This window comes from Salminus brasiliensis, chromosome 25 (assembly GCF_030463535.1).
Source record: "Salminus brasiliensis chromosome 25, fSalBra1.hap2, whole genome shotgun sequence".
Lineage (NCBI taxonomy): Eukaryota > Metazoa > Chordata > Actinopteri > Characiformes > Bryconidae > Salminus > Salminus brasiliensis.
In genome coordinates this window covers 17,003,934-17,025,137 of record NC_132902.1, presented here as the reverse complement: position 1 = coordinate 17,025,137, position 21,204 = coordinate 17,003,934, and the positions used below count along the sequence as shown (strand labels likewise).

Sequence of the window (21,204 nt, the reverse complement as noted above, 5' to 3'; positions counted from 1 at the left end):
TCTGCTTCCTCCCTGAATTTCTTATATCGAAACCTTTTATTTCCCTCATTATCAAAATCTTTTTTAATTGACTTTCATTGAAAGTTCAGAAGGTTTTTCCTTCTTCTGTAAAGTTTCCATTGGGAAGATGTGATTTCTTCAGTGAAAGGGATGAAATGTAATTTAGGTTAATTAACTTTGATTCTTAAACCTTTAGTAACTGTATTAGTTGAGTCAGTGAAAAATGTTAAGACAATAACAATTTTCAGTTTTTAATGTTTTCTCACTGGAAATTAAGTTGATTTAACCTAAATCGTTTCTAAACTGCACCAGCAAATGCATTTTCCTGGACCGTCCATGAACAAGGAACGCACTTACTGACATATTTTTAATAAATATCTAAAGTGTTTTAAATGAAGAGCGAGATGAACTTTTAGAATGTGCCAAAACAGTGTTGGCCACAGTTTAGAGTGTACACCATGCTGGATGATGTGCCATTCCATATGGTATTCCATGCCAAATAAGGTGCTTTTTCCTTTAGGATTTGCCGGATGATGTGCCATACCGGATCTTGTGATATTCCATGCCAAATAAGGTGTTTTTTGCTTTAGGATGGGCTAGGCAGTGTACCGTGCCCGATAATATGCCAGCTGCTTTAGGAAGTGCCAGATGATGTGCATTTTGCTTTAGGATGTGCTGAGTGGTGTGCCATGCCGAATGGTATGCAATGCTAAATAATATGTCTTTTGATTTATGATGTGCCGAATGGTGTGCTGTGCCGAATAGTGTGCAATGGTGTTTTCTGCCATTCCGGGTGATTTGCCATGCCAGATGGTGTGCTGGATGTGTGTTGGCTGCTTTAGAGTGTACACCATGTTGGATGATGGGCTATGCCATATGGTATTCCATGCCAAATAAGGGGCTTTTTGCCGTGCCGTAAGGTGGCCCGTGTCAGGTGGTGTCATACCACGTGTAGTGCCTGCTGCTTTAGCATGTACACCATGCTTAATGGTGTGCCAATGGTGTTCCAGGCCAAATATTGTGTCTTCTGATTTACGATGTGCCGAATGGTGTGCCGTGCCAGATGGTGTTCTGGATGATGTGCTGTGTCAGGTTTTCTGCCATGCCAGATAGTGTGCCGTGCTGGAGGATTTGCCGTGCCAGATGTGCTTTTGGCTTTAAGATGTACCAGATGATGTGCCATTCCAGATGATGTGCCATGCTAGATGGTGTGCCAGCTGCTTTTGGATGTACACCATGCTGGATGGTGTTCCGTGCCAAGTGTTTTGATTTTTGCTTTAGGATGTGCCATATGGTGTGCCATGCCAGACGGTGTGCTTTTTGCTTCAGGATGTGCTGGATGATGTGTTCCGGATGATGTGCCGTGCCATATGGTATTTCATGCCAAATAAGGTGCTTTTTGCTTTAGTATGTGCCGGGTCGTGTACGTGCCGGGTTTTCTGCTATGCCAGATAGTGTGCCATGCAATATGGTGAGCTTTTTGCTTCAGAATGCCTGATGCAAAAGTGCCCAAATTATTTATTATGTGCCGGATGGTGTGCCAACTGCCAACTGCAAGGAAATGCAGTTGATGGTGTTCTGTGCCAAACGCTGTTCTTTTTGGAAAATGGATCTGGACCCTGTCACCCTGGACAATTTAGGAAACCACTGGACTCTTTTTGGCACAGATGAGAACAGACCACTAACACTGCTGTTAGTTTTATTTAAATTGATCTAAATCAGTATTTTAAAGTGCATTTATAACATCGCAGTGTTTTACATCTGAAAACTCACTCCTGCAGACTACAAAACGTCCCCGGAAACACTCTCTATACAGCTCTATACTGTTTATAGACGGCGTTATCAGTGCACTCTTTATAAAGTAACGTATAGTCAGAAAGCGTGCTAAAACAGGCAATAGGACCTATTGTTTTAAGTGAGTCTCAGCTCAGTGTATAATTTCCTCATATCCAAACCTTTTATCTCCATCATGAGATAAAATGTTTTTACATTGACTTCCATTGAAAGTTCAGAAGGGTTTTTCCTCCTCCCATAAAGCTGCATTTTTAAATGTAATTGTTTCTTCTATCACAGTAATTAGATATAAAATGAATCCACGTAAAAGCGCACTGAATGTGTAAATACGCACGAGGCGCGTAAAAGCGCACTGAATGCGTAAATACGCACGAGACGCGTAAAAGCGCACTGAATGTGTAAATACGCACGCGACGCGTAAAAGCGCACTGAATGCGTAAATACGCACGAGGCGCGTAAAAGCGCACTGAATGCGTAAATACGCACGAGACGCGTAAAAGCGCACTGAATGTGTAAATACGCACGAGACGCGTAAAAGCGCACTGAATGCGTAAATACGCACGAGACGCGTAAAAGCGCACTGAATGTGTAAATACGCACGAGACGTGTACAAACGTGGGCCATGAGTATACGCACAGGAGAGAGCTCACATCAAGCAAATGTGTGACTACACGTATTACACACTCTATACCAGGGGTGTCAAACTCATTTTCACAGAGGGCCACATCAGCATAATGGTTGCCCTCAAAGGGCCAGATGTAACTGTATAAGTGTAACCAAATGTAATGAATAAACGTAAGTACTCGTTAATGTTAAATAACTCTGAATTTATTACTTATTCAACTTATAAATATTTGCATAGATGTAAAAATATGTTTGCTTGTTGCTCTGTTAACATAACATAAATCCTGTTAATTTGTCAGGTTAAGAAATTTATATGAAAAATATCATCAAACACATCTGAAGGTGTTGGAGTGCAGTGAAGGCGTTGGTGGTGAAAGGATTGGCAAAGATGGCACAGCCTGACTGCTGGGCTCTAAAGTCACAGAAGCGCCGATCAAACTCATTCATTAACCGGTTTAGTTTGGTAGCCAACTGAGCACATGAAAAACCGCCGGGAAATGAGGCTGAGATGCTCTGACAAAGTGGGCAAGATTGCCCTGTTTCACCTGGCACATCCATAGATCAAGTTTACGCTGGATAGCGCTGATCATGACGGACATCTGTGTGATGACTTGTTTGCGTCCCTGAAGCTTCTGATTCAGTTGGGCAAGATGTTCGGTCATGTCGCACAACATCGCAAAGTCACACAGCCAGTTTGGATCTGACAGTTCGGACATGGGTTTTCCTTTACTCTGCATGAAAAGAGCAATGTCTTCCCTAAGTTTAAAAAATCCTACTCAGCCACTGCATCTCCGTATTGTCCAGCACGTCTCCGTGCTCCGAGCCCATGTCCTGCAAGAACTAATAAGAATTAATAATTAAGTCTAAAAGCGTGCATTGACCATAAACTCCATTTCCCACAATTCATGCCGATTATGTTACCCGTTAAGCGACGGCCTTGAGTTTGATACATGTGCTCTATACTGCTTATAGTACTGAAGTTATCAGCGCACCCTTCAAAAGTTATCATTAAGACAGAAAGCGAGCTAAAATGGGTAATAGGACCTTAGTTTGGCTCGAGTTATAGCTGCTTGTTTATTTATTTATTTTTTGTTTGATTTAAGTGAATCTCAGCTCTGTCTGTACATTCCTCATATCCAAACCTTTATTCTCCATTATTATCAAAATGACTTGGAATAAAAGCTTTTTAAATTGACCTCCATTGGTGTGCCAATAACTTAAGAATGTAATGGTTTGTGTGCTGGATGCTTTTAGACGTGCCGGATAGTGTGCCATGCCAGATGGTGTTCTGTGCCTTATAATGTGCCGTGAATGCTGTCATCTGTGTGCCAGCTGCTTTAAAATGTGCCAGATGATGTGCCGTGCCAGAAGGTATGCCATGAACAATACTTGACTGGGCTTTTTGCTCTAGGATGTGTCAGATGGTGTGTCGTGCCGAATGGTTTGCCTTTTACTTCAGGATATGCTGGACAGTGTGCTGTGCCAGATGGTGTGTCGTGCCCGATGGTGTGCCATGCCGAGCTGTGTGCCATGCCGAGCTGTGCGCCGTGCTGAATAGTGTGCTCTTTGTTTTAAAGTGTGACGGATGGCGTGCCATATTGGATGGTGTGCTCTTTGCTTTAGAATGTGCAGAGAGTGTGCTGTGCTTTTTAGTGTTCCGTGCCGAATGGTGTTCTGTGCTAGAAGGTATGCCATGCCAGATAGTGTGCCGTGCCGGATAGTGTGCCGTGCTGGGTGGTTTGTCTTTTGCTTTAGGATGTGCCCGATGGTGTGCAATGTCAGATGGGGTGCCGTGCCAAATGGTGTCTTTAGCTTTAAGATGTGCCGGAGAGTGTGCCGTGCCAGATGATGTGCCGTGGCAAATAGTGTGCTGTGCAGGATGGTGTGCCAGCTGCTTTTGGATGTGTCGGATAGTGTGACTTTTGCTTTAGGATGTGCTGGATGGTGTGCCGTGCCAAATGGTGTGCCGTGCCAAATGGTGTGCCTGCTGATAAACCAGATAAATCAGATAAACCACTGGTGTACTAATAACCAGACATTTGATAGAAACTCTGTGAAAACTGTAAAGAAAATCCCAAAAACAAGAGTCACTGACATCATCACCAGCCTTCACAGGGAATTACATTACATTACATTTCTTCATTTTTTTCTCAAATCCAGCTGTGTTCAGTGTATAGTATTAAAAAAAGAATTGGCCAGATTGTTCCAATACGACTGTTGGTCTCATTTTTCAAGTCACCAAAACAAATTTAGTGTGTTTCATGCTTAATACCTAAGAGGGGAATATAATTTTGTCAGTTGTCTAAAAAGGATCACCAAAATCTTGCTCCCCTACAAAATGCCTACTTAATTTTTTTAAAACATTGCTTCATGTGCAGCTTATTCCACATATCCTATCTACCCTATTTTTTGCCATTTTTCACGTTTTTACATGTGCAGTCATTTTCAACAATAAAATTGATTAAAAATGTTATTTTTTTTATAGCTATGTAAATTAGGGCAAGTAACTATAATATTATTCCTCCTCAGAGAGTGATCTATCTGGACTGGGGTTACATTTACAGCTGATTTTGGGTTTAATGTCTATAAATATGCACTTTTTTTTTTTTAAATACACTGAAAACACACGTGTGAAGAAAATGCTTAAACTGTCTGAAACCAGAAAAGGCTGGTCTTGTGCCATGCCAACGCACGAGACGCGTACGTGACATGTAAAAGAGCACCAGATGCGTAAATACGCACGAGACATGTAAAAACGTGGGCCATGGGTAAACACCCAGAAGAGAGCTCAGACTAAAATCACAACAGCTGCAGAGAAAAGCAAATGTAACTACATCTCAGGTGTAGATTAGATACAGTATATTAATTAGATTATTGGATCTGGATCTATCACCCTGGACAGTTCAGGTAACGTGGGACTGTTTTTAGCACACATGAGAACAGTCCACTAACACTACTGTTAGTTTTATTTCCAGATATTAATGTAGATTTGAATTTGCACTCATGCAGATCACACAAGGTCCCCTGGTGTGCCGGCTGCTTTAAGATGTGCCGGAGGGTGGGAAGTTTACATACACCCATCCTGGACTGTCACTGTAGTAAGGTGGAAAAGAAACACGTGCATTTGTGAATGTCTTGACTTGTGAATGTTATTTATTTGTGAAAGGTTATTATGAATCCATGTATTACCACATAAATATCTGCCTTTTTAGTACTCTTGGCTAGGCTATACATTGTCTTTGCTTTTTAGAACATTTACATATTATAATTTCGTATAATTATGCTTCATATGGTCTGTAATTGCACTGTAGAACTGCCTCCTTTCCTTAAATATATTTCTCTCAGTAACTAGAGGTTCTCCACAAGGGGGTGCTATTTAGCCATGAATGCATGTTTAATACTGCAGATGTCAGTTTACCATGATATGATGTTTACATTTTTACTCATCTCTAAATGAACGATTGATATATATATTGTTTTAGATAAAATATAAAAAATAAACGTACATAGGACTTACATAGGCAGAGCAAAGGATAGAAAGAGTGAGACTTTTGAAAATGAGAGCTCATGAAAAATGTATGAGAAGCTTCTGTGTGAGTCAGAGTGTATGACTGTCTACAGACTAGGACTCAGCTTACACTCTTTTATTATTCTAGTTTTGTGTTACAGTCACTATGTTACTTTTAGAAATAAATATACTAATTAAATTCCATACAAGAGTTCAGTGTTCATTATTTTCTTCGATTAAATGAATTGTGGAATTGATTGTTCCTTGAGTTTACAGCTGGAGGAGAGGAAAAAACAAGAAAGAAGAGGCAGCCAGAAAGAAACAGGAATGAGAGGTGAAAACAGCTGCTGTATAACAAATGAAGGGAATATTGAAATGCCTCCATACCAACAGGACAACCAGAAGCTGAGAATGCAGAAAGTTGGGAGTCTTGCCGGGACCTGCAGTCCACCTATAGTGTCTGCTCTGCTATTGTCTTGTGGTGGTTGATATTTGTGAAACAATAAACAATTAAACTGTGGGGCCTGGTGTGGAGCTGCAGCTTAGACCCCATCATGAACTATAGTAAGCGGAGGAAGTAAAAGGGTGTGGGAATTTCAGTTTTGCATCATATGCACTTCCTGCTGTGCCATCTAAAATGCAAAAGTTTTTCTTTAGTAAAATTTCATTGGAACAAGTAATAATCAGTATTTTTAACATGTGGTTTATTATAGCCTACTAAGTCGTTCCTCATTCCGATTAATTGAGGAAAAATAAAAATCATGCTTAGTGACACCTAGAAAATATTTTAAGTAAACAGGAAAAATAAGGTACTTTATAAATATAAAATATAAATATAAAAAAGTATAAGGTACTTTATAAAATAAGGTTAAATGTAAATGATTTTTTTATGTTCCCCCATTAGAAATATGTGTTCTGCATAATCAAATATACAGTAGTCTGCATAGTTCTGCATTGTGTTAGACTGGGATTTACTATCAGACAAAATGAACATTTTGCTAGACAAAGGGCCTATTACCTCACCTTCAGACAGAAAACCCATTTCCTGAAATAAAAATGTGTTTATTTTAAGCCTATATTTCAAAACAGTGTGAAGCACCAGTGCACTTGACTGTCTTGGATAACAGGAGTAAAGGAACACTGCTGTTTTAGGGGCGGCATATCATAAATGGTGTGGCTCACTATGCACCTCTGGAGTATTGGGCTAATATACAAAGGTAGATATTGCGTAACATTAACACCACAGTACACTGGGCTAGTCAGTGTTTTGCCCAGCACTATGACTAGAAGCCCTGTATGGACACAGAACTAGCTTTGGGATTTACAGCCTGTGTACAGGGATGGCTCTGTAGTTGTGCGGTTTCTAGTTTAGAATGACTTACTACAGCTATCAGACTTGTAATAACCTGTTTTATTCATTTATTCATTTATTTATTGTTTAAAACACTGCAATTCATTTCATTGATGGCAAAGTTACGCGTGTTTGTGTAGCAGCGCCACCGCTGGTAGGTGTCGAGAACTGCAGGCGCTGAACTCACTCTCCCGTTCTCACAGAAGGTCGTGTCTAGGCTGCACGCTGCCTCTTTAATGATCAATGGGAGAGATATGGGCGGCGCTCTTCCCACTTTATAACAGTGTCCTGTTGAGCTGAGCTTTCCTATCGTGTCGAGTTCAGCGTTACAGACACACACACACACACGGTCACCCTCACCCTCACCATTTGCTCATTTGCTGTGTGCTTCGTCCCACGTTTTCACTTTCCATTACTAGCTAACTGCAGCCAGGTGAGCGAGGCAGCTTTTATCGGGGCTAATGGCTCCATGACACGCCGTGGACGAGGAACTGGAGACTGAAAGTCGGGGGAAATATTAGCTAGATTCTTCTTCTGGCTCTTGGACTGTTGGCCAGACTGTGAGCCATGGCAGTGTTAACGTGTCGCGTTCAGTTCCTGGAGGATACCGACCCGTTCGTGTGTACGAACTTCCCCGAACCCAGGAGACCTCTCCAGTACGAGCTCCACGAGAACCTGCCGCTGAACGAGCAGATAGCAGGGATCCATAAGCTGCTTCAGGCGCCTCTGAAGGTAAACCGAGACTCTCTCATACACAAACGGTGTGTAGTGCAGCTTGGTGTTGGGTCGCCACAGTCGTCTTACCATTTCATAGTATGTTTGGTAACATTATTAACGTTTAATGAACGTTGTTAAATGTTAAATGAGCTTGTTGTGTTTGGACTTGCTTTTACCTCCTCAAACTTACCTTAAAGCAATCTTTCACAGTATTCTGAACGTTAAGCAGCCAAGAACCACATTTCTAGAAGAAAACCTGCCACACACTGCAGGACACTGCAGGACACTGCAGGACACTGCAGGACGCTGCACTTGACTGTCTTGGGTAACAGTAGTGAAGTAGCCACTAAAACCCCTTAGCCAAAGAAACACTGCTGTCTTGGGGGCAGTATGTCCTGGATGGTAAGGCTCATTATCCACCACTGTTGTTAAATACTAATATAGAAATGGAAATATCACTTAAACTGATTGCCATCACGATACACCGAGTTAATCAGTGCATTGTCCAGCACTTCTACAATGGATTTGTAAATAGCAGCTAGTTGTTCCTCTGGGAATTGTTTAATAATATCCTGCAGTATTATTGACCACTGCATGGCTGTATATGCATTGTTGGCAACCAGGTGATGCAGCATCTATGTGCTCTTTTGCTGAAGTGCACATTATGTCTGTGTCTGTCTATGCTGCTCGTCCTAACAGGAGCGCTTTGGCCTCTTTCCTCCTTCTTTCCACAGAGAAAAAGAGATGGGCAGCTGCTGTAGTAGTGCCTGTTAATCTAGGATAAATGCTAATGTCAGGAACACATTTTACTGAGGGAATTAAAGTGGTGATTTTGGTAGAGCCATTATGGCTGTAATTGAAGTATAAGAACCTGATGTGCTGAAGCCCACACACCTCTTCGTAACGCCTGCCAGCTGTTTAACTTCTTGAGTATTGCTTGCTGATGTTAAGAGACAGTGGCAGATTTTGTAAGGTCTAGGAAGTGGTTAGATGAATGGCTGGATGGGATTTGCTTTGTCTTATTGAAGAGGTCATGAGGAGGATGGCGACAACCTCTCTCATTTATGCCAGTTGGTTCATACAAGGTGCTCCAAACCTTGTTACCTCATTGAGCATCCCTTTCTATCAGACAGAGAACCCAGAGAAGTGTTTTGGTCTGTTGCCTTGCAAGCCTTGAGACGTTGTCGGGAATGATGTTGAAACCAAGGCAAAGGGAACTGAAAGTTAAATGCCCTCCACATTGGACGTCCGTCCTGTTTTTGCCCTTGAGGACCAGTACAGTGCTCCTTGTGGTTTTGTGCATACACTGCTGCTTCCTTACTTGGGTTTATCTTTAGTTTGTAAGGTAGGCTTGTTTTTGATTATACTTTAACTAGATCCTGCTAATACTGTTGATTCAGGTGTAGTTAGTTGGCCTAAAAAGCCAAGAATTGATCAGCCCATCCATTCTTAATGGCAGTGGTCAAAGGCCGATCAGTACCAAGAGCCCTTTGAGCTTCATGGCTCGGCTTGACACACCATCCCTTAAGATCTAGGAGCGTCTGGTAAATGCCTTAAATGTAAATGTACCATTGAAAGCAATGTCGTCTTGGACCCTCTTTCAGGGTTTCTTCCCTAAATTTACCATGTTATGTGGTGTTAATTGATTGGCGGAGGTTAAATGTTGTTTACATGGTCATTATTTTAAAATAAATAAACAAATACATTCTATACTATATATAGAATCAACCAGTACTATTGAACACTTGTGGTCTAAACGCTGAATGTTTTAGATTATATGCATGGAAATATGTATGTATTGAAAATATCATGGTCAGCCTGGTACTTGCTTATTGAACTGGATACTTTCTGCAGATCTAGCTCTAGAATGAACACAACTGAAAATCTTAAAGAGCTTCTGGTGTAATAAAAGATATAAAAAGAAAAAGTATAAAATAACCATCAATATGCTGAGTGAACTTTACTGTGTGTTTCTGTGTTTGTTTATTTAGCTGTGATGTTAGAAAGCTTTGTGGCTGTAGGCTAAATTGCCTTGATGCATGCGGAAAGGGTGGGATCTGTAAGCAGAAGATAAGGCCCACTGGAATGGCCTCCTCAATCAGCCCCCTTATTACTGCAGAATGAAAAATGTGGCAGAGCTGCCGTAATACATTGGAAACACGCGGCCAGATAAGAGCCGAAGAACCCTGTCCTTCCTTCCAGCGACTGTTTTGACTGGATAATGATGCCTAAAACGTTTCTCATCGTCCGCGATGAGGAGATTATGACTGCTCTTTCAGCTGGCATTTGTGGTATTGTTTGGCGAATGTACCAGTCATTTTTAAGCAGTGATGCTCTAAACAGTCCCCATATTATTATCTTTGGAATGCGCTCAGTGCAGTGTCCCAGGGACTTGATAAAGCCTCTTTTGCTTGTGCCAAAATGAACAATAATTGAAGTGCCATGCTATTCCGTATGCAGTTTGGTTTTGATTGATTAGTTTAAGCACTGCAGATATGAAAGGTGATAACATGTGATCAAAAGAGACATTAATCTTTGGAGGAAACCCTGAAGCATGTTTGACTGTGTTGGACTGCACAATATGTTTCTTAATCAGTGTTTGTTTTTGTAGTCCTGACATCATGGCATATAATATGCAGATTATCATTGTAAAAATCGCAATTTTTTTTCCCCAGTGAATTTGTTGTTTGGCGAGGGTAAAACAGGCTAGTCTTTACCTGTGTCACATTATTGATTATCACCATTTTTTTTAAAAGGTTCTAGATTATGGAAAACTAAATCTAACCGTAACCCCCCAGACATGATGAGTGATGTATAATAGAAACGTTTGTTAAAGTGTTTATGATTTCACATCAGTTTACAGCGGTTTAGCGCCACCCATTCACACTGAAGTCATAAGGAGTGTTTTACCTTGGGTTGCTTGTTTAAATGAAGCAGATCAGAGTAGCCAAAATTGAGGCTTCAGTTTTTGCATGTCAATTATTTTAAAATCACAATAAACGGATTAGACGATGAAATGTAGGGTATAGGTGTTTTCATGCAATTAAACAGTACTCCGGCCCCCTTGAAGACTTTTGCCAGATTTTTGCTCGAACCAAATTCACAATGCATGGAATTCGAGTAAAATCTGGTACACAGAGGATCTTTTTGAGGTCTGATTTAAGAATCACATTTAATACATTGCTAAACATTGCAGTTGCCCTATGGAACGGTAACACCATGGACCTCTCTCCCTTCCTCTCCACAGTTAGAAGAGTGTGCGCTGCAGGTGGCTCCTAATGGAAACTACCTGGATCTGGAGTCTTCACTAGCAGAGCAGAGGGATGAACTGGAGCAGTTCTACGAAGATGTGGCGTAAGGATTAATGCTTTACTTTCACTTTCTTTCACGGTCTGCCAATCCTGCACACCTTCTGCACTTCTACAGCTTTTATTTTTATTTTCCCTTTCTGCCTGTCTGCTCTTTAAGACCCAATTCTCTTCGTTGGAACTTTATTATGCTCACTCTGGGAAATTTGTTTTTTAATGTCTCTTGTCAAGTTACCGTTTTGGAAATGTCAGGTTTTGTGATGGTGACGATGTAATTAAACACACCAAGGAAAACTGGCGGCGTTTATGTAATGTTGGGGGAAAGTCAGGGCTTTACAAGGGTAAGGGTAAACTGAGAGATGGGCAGAGTGGCTCATAATGCCCATGGTACTTCAGAAACACACCCAAACACACTTCTCTCTCCTTCATACACACACTTGTGGTCAGGGATGGAACTCTGATCTTAGGTCTTGGCAGAGAGAGTAAGTGGACCACATGAGTCACCCTCACTGTCGGAGCATGACAGCAGCGGCCGGCCTTTTTTTTTTTTTTTTTTGAAATATAAATAAAAAGCAAAGAGATTTTTTTATAAACACATGAGGCGCTTGGTAATTTAGTGGTCAGAGACACAAGAAAGCACGTGTTGTCTAACTTCGTATCTTTCAGTTTAAATCTATCAAGCTTCAGGCTACATTTTGGGACTGTTCTCTGGACACAGAGTAGGTACAAATGCTAGTGTTTGCTTTTTCGTGTTGAGTTTGGGATCTGCAACTGTTTGGAGTGCCCTGCTTACTTACTCTATATTGAGATGTCATTTATTTTCAATTTCTGTGATTGCAGCCTGGCAAGCAGCCAATAGTCTTCTGATCCTTTACCACACGTCCAACGTTGTCATTCATGTGACCTTTGAATACACTGCTTGCCCCACAAAATTGAATGGTCAAATGTTAAAACCACATAACTGCTTTTATAAGTGGAAGCAGTGTGGTCCAGAAGTATAGTAATTTCCCCTTCTGATCTTTAAGGTGCTTCTTGAGGGAAAACTGAATAGCAGTTCTACATGAAGCTTCTTTGCATACCCCCCCCTTTTGACTATATATAATAATTATATGTAATCAAAGCCCTTGTCAAAGGTGGTGAAATGATAAAACACAAAACATGACGGTGACTTTGGAGACTCTTCTTTTGCATAAATCAGCATTGCAAGCTCTTTCTTACTTTCATTTTGGACTGGTTGCTATGTCTCGCTGCTCATTACTTTGTTTGTTCGCTCTCAGTTACTTAAATGTTCTATCCTCTGACCAAGAGATTAGCTCATATCCTTCTATCTCCCTGACTTCAGCGTGTTTATATTATTCATACACTCACGCACAAACTCATTCTTGCACACTCGTCTCTCTCTCTCACCACAATGAGCTCAATTCTAGAAGCGAACATGAAGTGAATCTGATTTAAATGTATCTGGGCTGCTGTGCATTCTCATCTCACCCAGCAACAAAGACCCTTTCTGTCCTGGCCCTTCCTAGGGGATACAGTGAATGTGTACCCTTCACATGAAATGCTGAAATCCAAGGCATCATTTTCTGCTGAGAAAGTGAACAGCAAAGACCAGGCAGGCTTATTAAATAAGCAAACACAGTAGCAGTCCTTAGTGATGTAACCGATGACTAAGGCCTACGAGGAAAACCGTGATCAGAGGAGGGAAAAGAAAGGCTTTCTGTTACTGATGCAGTCCCCGTCTTGTTTTCCTTGGAGCAACATTTTCCATGTCTGTGAATGCAACATGTTGCCCTGAAAAGCCCTTGTTTGCTTTGCAGCGAAGCATACATGCTGTAAATGTGTTCAAGGCCAGCCTTTAGTTTTATAAGGGCATGATGTTAATGCGAGTTCGTACTCCCCAGCAGGAGTGTAGTCACATCTGGAACTTTGTCAGGTTCCACGCTGCATACAGGAGAGCCAGCAGGAAACGCGTCACTTGAAATAGCACTTGGAAAATGCAAGACGGTGAATTGGTTTGTGTGTGTGCGCGCACTCTCACCACATACAACACCTTCAAGAAAATCTGGGCCATAAAGTGCTCCGATTTTAGCAGCTGACTCTTGTGAAGCATACTTTCCATGCCTGTGCTCTGACTTTCCATACCATAATCCCCATTGGCTCCTTTGACTGTGTCTGTGTGTGGTGTAGTCCTCACATGGATTATGTATCCCTTCATCCATCTGCATTAGTGCTGCACTGTATGGGCATATAATGTGATGTTGGAATTGTAACTGCGTTAGTATAAGTCCGACTGGTTGTGCAGCAAATACATTCACAAACTGAAATCTAACCCATCATTTATTTAAATGGATCCTTAATTGTTCGGACTTGTTTGCCCTAAAATAGTGTAGGTGTCCAGTACTTTGTTTGATTTTAGGTAAGCTTGCGGTTGCTACTGGGTTTTTTTTTTTTTTTTTTTTTTTTTTTTTAGCTGTTCAGGATAATTTTGCCCCCTTACATAGTTGATTTGTATAGGTTAGGTGTCTAACTTGAGTAGTTCAATACTTTCATCTGAGATTTGACTGTACTATTTGATTGCATTTTTTTATTTTTTTTATTTCATATCAATGAAGTCTGATCTAGGCTTACAGTTTATGCAATGCTGATCTGGCATTCTAGTTCCAATGTAACATAAAGAATCTTTGGACACCAAATATGTCTTGTCCTACATTTCTAGAATGGAGAAAATGTGTAAATTTAAAACCAAACTGTCCCTTTTAATTGTATTTATGCAGTGTGTGGTTTTTGGTGAGAAGTAATCTAACCACAGTGCTGACACAAGATCAGTGAATGAACTCAGTACCCCCACAAAATCTCTAAAGCATTTAGCTGTAGCTGTAACTGTACCCACGGACAACCACAGCCATGCTTATTTTACTGACATGACTGTATTTTTCTCTCTGTGTTTACAGAATAGGCAAAAAGCCAATTCTGATCCTCCGCACCCAGCTGTCAGTGCGTGTCCACTCCATCCTAGGTAAGAATACCTTTTCTTTCCTCTTAACCCAAACGCTGGTGAACGATTTGGCTTAAACCCAGGAGTAAAACCCTCTGGTAATGCTGAGGTAGCAAAAGAATCATCCCTGTTTTTCCGTTGGAGTTCAGCTTTTCCTTTTTTCCAGGAGCTCCCATGGGATTGTGGAGGGAAAAGGCCCACAGTGCCAGCCATGCTAAAATCATTTCTATCCCTTTTTTGGTTATCTTTGACGTACAGTTTTCCAACTCAGCTGCAGTTGGAGTGACATTGGCTGCTGTAGAGATCCAAGACAGCAGTAAATAATGAACTGAGGACTTTTTCCACCGATTGAATATGCAAGTTTGATTACTGGTTTAATCAGTTGTTTTTATGTATAATGCCGGATTAATAGAAGGATGTGAGACTACGTTTAAGATCTATGCTACACTGTGACCAATGTCCACCCATTAGATGAAACTCTCCCATCACACAGTGCTATCAGCACTGTAAAGAGTGAAGGCTAGCATGTGCTTCCTCAGTCATGTAAAGCCAGCCAACCACATCTTTTTGAGCTGCTGCTAGCATCAGTTCTGTTGCATCAGCTAACACCCATACTGGCTAGCATCGCAATGAGCAATGAGGGAGGGGGGTACCCACCCAGAGGTACCCACCAAGAGAGAGCCAGGCTGATTGTGCTCTCTGGGATTTCTGGTCAGAGATGTTTGAGATGTATGATCTCCAGTGATGCCACAGCCATAAAATGATTGGGCCAGAGCCTAAACAAGTTCACTAAAGGAGAGGTGTTGAGCTCAGACCAATCAAACCTAGCAGTGCATAATGTTAACTAATCTGATGACCTGGCATGTCAGCCAAATGCTAGAATAGTAAACTTTTCAGTGCTGCCATTATTATTTATTTCCATTATTATCTTGATTGGTTGCTTGCTATTTGTGGTGATGTCCATGGTGGTCGACCCCATGCATTGGCTTTTCAACTTCAGGCTATGCTTTGCCATAAGCAGTTTTGAGCAGTTGGCGTAGTTTGACACTAACTTATTATGTCTGCATCAGAAACCCCCAGAAGCAAGTCCATTTGACAGTCCTCCACAACTCCACATGGTTTGTGGTGATTTTACTCATGCAGTTTGCATGATTCCCATCTGGTGGTAAGCTTCTATTACTTATTGGTTCCACTGTCCTTGGCGCTCCAGAAGTGATTTCTGACATTGAACATGTCTTGACCAATTGATCATGTTTGGGCTAAATCACAAAGTTTAAATAATTACTTACTTAAAAAAAGATGTATTGGGTGCCCTGTTCAGGGGCATGACTACAACAGTCATAGGCCTTAATATGGGCTTGGCTGTGTCTCCTGGGTTCATCATAAATGGGCTCTTTCTCTAGCTGTAAAAGCTATTAATAGTCATTTTTTTCCAGTTGAACATTGTGTGACTTAAACAGTACATTTGGAAGAGGTGACTGTGTTTATTTGTCTGTGCTTTCCATTAGTGGCTCATCAGTTTTCTTTTTTTTTTTTTTTTTTTTCTTTTTTTTTTTATAAATTAGATCACACACGTTAGTGTGTCTTCAGCTCCTCTGTACATTGCACAGATGAGAACTTTCAACATCCTGTTAAACAATATGTTGGTTTTGTCTTGACCTTGTGTAATTCTCACTCATTTGAACTGGACTGGGGGGTCACATTTAGATGTTTGACAGTATGGGTGTTTTTGTTGTGGTTCTGGAGTAATTGTGCTCCATACAGTACTTTTTGGGATGAACTATGGAGTTGGGGATAAGGTAGGGTGATGATCCAATATCCTGACCTCAATTGTGCTCTTGTCGCTGAATGCAATCAAATCCTCACAACAATGCTCCAAAATCTAGTAGAAGGACTTCACCTGGACAGTAGAGACAGTTACTTCAGCAAAAGAACTATATTTATTTCAATGTTTAAATGGTTCTTTGCCTGGTTAAAAAGGTTCTTTATTTTGGTAGAAACTTAAGAAACCTTTAGTAGACTGTTCTTTATAGCCCCTTTTAAAACTGCTATACAGAACCAAAACGTTCCACCTTCATTGAGTCCTTTTTCCAGTACCTCCATAGTAGAACGTTTGGCTTTTGGCTTAGACTGTGTGGAAACCTCTAAACATATATTTTAAGGCTTTGTAGGCCTTTTATGGACATAAACCGATCATCTAAGCATTAAAATCATTAATCTATTGCTTGATTAGCTATGTAATTAATACAGACAGCACTAATACTGAATGTTCTTGATATTAATTGGGTTATTGAGTGCTGTTGAGAGATGACTGTGAAGAACAGATGTAATTTGAGGTTGCTGCTGAAGTGCTTCTTTAGTGAAAGCTATTCCCACCCTACTGTACTGCTGCTTATTTGTTAGCTAAAAGAGTAGGCGTGTAGAAGGGCATGTGCCTTAGCAGGATAGACCAGTTCACCTGTTTTGTGTATTAAGAGGGTGAATCCCACATACATTCCAGGTCAGGGAACTAGGGCACCTGTCTGTCAAAAAAGGACCTTTCTGCGTGCTTCATTGTCGCCTGTAAATGACAATTTACTATAAAAGACTTACTTACAGCTTTCAACACCTGTGATTTAATGCAGATTCCTTAGTGAAAGCCAGGTTGTTACTAAAAGTAATGAAAACCAATGCAATGGTTGCCATGTTTATGTGCACCACAGATGCACAGACCATACGATAAAGGATGACGTAGCCAGTTCAGGGGCTACAACCTTAACGTTTATCTTGTGTTCTCCAAAATGTACATCACCAGTCATCTAATATTGCTTTATTTGTATTTTCATAGTAAACCTTTACAATCATTTGGTTGTAAATGACCACAGGCAACTCCTGCACATAGATTAACTGAGGTTTTTCATTTTATTTAACGTTTCCTCCAGAGAACTTTCATAATCTTTTATACCTGTTCTGAGCACTGGTGAGATGGTGCGCTCATAAGGGGCAGGAATTCTGTGGGAAATGTTCACCAAATTAGCTGTACTTCATGTTTTCCTGTGTTGCCGTCTTGCAGCACTTGGTAGTTGAGTGGTTTTCCTTCTAAGAACTTTTTCCCTCATACACTCCCTCAGTCTGTGAACAATTTGCTTTGTGTTTAGTTTTTCCTCCAATCTTTATCAGACCTGAAATCTACAGGCTGTTTGTGTCACCCAGAAAGCTGCCAAACCTTATTCTAATTCTAATATAGAGTCAGCTGTCTGAACCAAATGCGTCCGTGCATTCTCTCTGTAATCCCCAGCCTCTTTTCTAGAACACGGTCAATAGGAGGTCAGGCGGTCCTCATTCTGGAACTTGGTCCAGTGTACTGTGGATATTGGGAATATGTGCTGTTCAGTCAGAGTGGAATTAATGACTCCTGTTTGCTCTTTTGCTGAAGTGTTTTTATTTGCCCTCATTACCTTTTATTAATGTATTTGACTGCTTAGTGTACATAGGGCATTTCTATGACAATTATTACATTTGAGGACCTAAGTAATGTACTTGTACACCGGCAGCAATTAGGAAGGAAGGTAATGGGCAGATTAAGTAATTAAACTTATGATCCAGTCAGTAATACTAATGTTGCTAACCATGAAGGCCATCAAATAGTATTATATATGTACTTAATGCTACCAATAAATGTTAGTGTACTACTAGACTGCATACAATTACTTATTATATACAATTAATAATTAAAGATGAAGAGACCTGGAATGAAGTTCAAGAAGTTTGAGGCCACCAGTCAACACTTTAACATTCCACACGCTCTTGCCTTAAGTTTGAGAGAAGGCAACTGGTCATTCTGGAAAGGAGAGTGTGGCTGTATTTATCCTCCCATGTTTTCCTGTTGTGTTACAAAACGAGCCATTCGGTTGTAAATGATGTCTGAAGGCATCTTTCAGGGAAAGTGAGATCTGTGGGGACTTTTTGAAGAGCCTAAACAAAGGAATGCTGTTTGTGTTGGTAGTTAATCATATCCTTGGCACAGTCAACAAGGTGGTGTTTAATCTGTCTTAAATGGTTATGAACATGGCTGTTGTGACTGGTTTAAGAGGATGCTGGGAATGCCTGTAGTTTTCAGTTTAACTGTGTGTTCATTTCCTGTGAGTTGCAGGAAACTCACTCAGACACAAGTGCAGACTCCAAAGCATTGTTTAAAAAATTAAAGTAAATCATTATCTGGAAATCAAGAGCCAGCTGTCATCAGCTACTCAGTTGTGTGTTGTTGTTTTTGTTTTTTTTGTTGTTTTGTTTTGTTTTTTTAACTTGTGACTCACTGTGCCAATAGTTTTTATTTATTTATTTTTGTCATTTGGTGCTCTTTGTTGTCCAGTGCAACCGATTACAATACGTATTGTGTGAACTGAAGATTTGAATATTATACTTTATTATACTTAATATACTATTGATCATCTTTAACCATATTGGTCATTTTCATCATGCTTGAAAGGGTCAGTCAAGCATAGCATTATTTATAATATTCATAGCAAAGTCATACAGTATACTGTTGAAGGAAATACTATTACCAGGCTGAGGAGACTTTCATTACATACAACTGCATCAGAAACGAAGGAAGAAACAACAAACTGACTAAATATGTTTGCTGCAAGGAAAAGGAAAGATCAGATAGATTAGATCTGACTGACTGATGGAGACATGGAGATGAAGACGACTGCCTGGGTCACAGAGAATAGAAGCTGAACTGCTCTCGGGGCCTAATGGCAGTGTTGCTCGCTGAAGGTTTTTGTTGAATCATTCCCACTGTAATTCTCTCAGAGCGGAACAGTATCATTTAAAGTGGCCAACAGGAAATGCCATGCTGCAGATAGGTCATCCCGCAGGGCGCTGGGCTTCTATTTCTATTTCATGGTTTTATGTGGGGTGGTCAACAGAACTGCGCTCTGAAGCTTCTGCTCTGAACCAGGCCTCACTGAAACAACTGATTCAGTCAAAGGGTGTTGAACTAAAGAGAGTTTAGTGTGCCTTTCTGCTAACTGACTTTCCTTTCCCTTGATTTCCTTACCCTTATTCTGCTTCAATGAATAAGCAGATCTCCCTTTACTTTCATCCATAATGGTGTATGTCTTATTTGACAGATATAGCTGATGTTGAGCCAATGTTAAATTTCTTGCTAACTTTGCACTGCCTGAAAACTCTAAAATGAATAGTAACAGAACATTTTTAGCTAGCTTAATCAAGAGGTAAAATATTGACAGACCACTTCATAAAACAAAATGTAGGTTTCAGATACATTGGTTTATAATGAACTATAATAACCTTTTTAATCTAAGCAATAAAGTTTGGTAGCTGTGACTGTTTAATAAAGCTAATTTTGCTGGTCAGGGCAGGCAGATTTGCCGGTCTCCAGTCTTTCAAACTCTGGATGTCTTGTTTAATTCCCAAAGAAATCAGGAATATTGCAACATATTTGGAAGACTATTGCTTAATTGTGGGGTGTAAAATATATATTTTATTTGTTTGTGTCCCAATCCTAAAAAAAAAAAAAGTTACAGCGCTATGACTTGCACATATAATACACATTGCATACAGAGGCAGAATGATAAGTGTGTCTCTGTTCAAATATTCATGGATGCTTTTTAACTTTTACTTGGTGTGATTTGTTTTGGGCGTTGATTTTGTGCAGATCTTTGTGTCGTCTATGACTGATTTTTACAGTACAGTGTGCAATACTGAGAGAGCTGCTTTGCTGAGGGCCTCTGGTGGAGCCTGTCCTCAGGGACAAGGGTGGTTTAGTAAAGACCTGCCATAGCTATTTATACAGCAGTGTGTATGTTTCCTGTGAAAGCATACATGCAAACTGCTAAAGATATGAACCCTTTGTCTTGTTGTTCCTGATGTGATCTCTTTTGAAAAAATACCATTGTTATTAAATTAATGAACGCTTGATTTCTGGGTACTTGCACTGCAGGTAATTTTTGGCTTTAAAAAGTTGCATTCATTGCACATCAGAATAATTTGAATATTGGCACAAAGAGAGTAGTTAATAAATGGTTCTGCTTTGCAGTAAAAATGGTTCTACTATTAAGTCAAATTATTTTTCTTATTTTTAGTACTACATGAAACAGTTGGATGGTGAGGAGGACTAGTAAATAATAGGATTTCATTGGTAACAAATAGAAGCAAATGGGCATGTTCAATCCATATCTGTCCACTATGGAGATATGACCCTGGTATAACGGCTAGCAGTATTTACAGCCAACCCTGTTAAATTTCTTCTGTTCGCAGCTTTCAAACAGGCCCTACAGACACCCCAAAGTTATTAATGTCTGCCTTTTTTTCGTAATGCCCAGGGCACTCTCTAGGCATTTTCTTTTTTTATTATTATTAGCGTAGCTTTTTCACCTGCCACAGAATAAGATCGCTTCCCCTTCTGTATCTTCTCCTGGCTGGAGTGCCTCTGCTCTTTGACAGCTTCTGTCTAAAGCCTGAGTTTCAGCAGTCAGGCATTTCACAGGCCTATGGTGGATTTTCTCTGAGGAACACCACGTGGCTTTAACTGCCTCGTGTAAAGAGCATCTCTTTTGAAATGGCTTTCCCCGGGCCGCCTCAGCTGTTGGTGTCATCTGGGGAGGATGTATCTGCACAAGGGTCAGGCCTGCTCCAAGCCAAGAATTGCCAGACAGGATCACATGGTATTCAATGAGTCATCCTTCAGGAATATCTGCTTCTGTGTTTGTGTTTATTACAGACCCTGCCCATATCAACCACTCATACAGGGTTGATTTTACTTCAGGCCTTGGGACAGCTCCCTCAGAAAGTCAGTGTTGACAATAAATGTTCCTTAAAAGCTCTAGGAAACCTCGGCCAAACCTGCATTTTCTGATCTTTAGTCTCAGTCTTTATTCTTATCCAGAGCGACTTCCAAAAG

General features: G+C 40.5%; 1 protein-coding gene across 2 annotated transcripts in view; it reads left to right on the top strand.

Annotated features, from left to right (window-relative positions):
• Nucleotides 1–7,630: 7,630 nt before the first annotated feature.
• Nucleotides 7,631–21,204, top strand: part of fhod1 (formin homology 2 domain containing 1) — a 74,896-nt gene continuing 61,322 nt past the window's right edge. For both annotated transcript variants that reach the window (XM_072671073.1, XM_072671072.1), the window contains exons 1-3: nucleotides 7,631–8,009; nucleotides 11,242–11,348; nucleotides 14,254–14,318. In XM_072671073.1, the coding sequence (XP_072527174.1) occupies nucleotides 7,845–8,009; nucleotides 11,242–11,348; nucleotides 14,254–14,318 (337 nt within the window). In that variant the 5' untranslated portion in view covers nucleotides 7,631–7,844. The remainder of the gene's footprint in view (nucleotides 8,010–11,241; nucleotides 11,349–14,253; nucleotides 14,319–21,204) is intronic.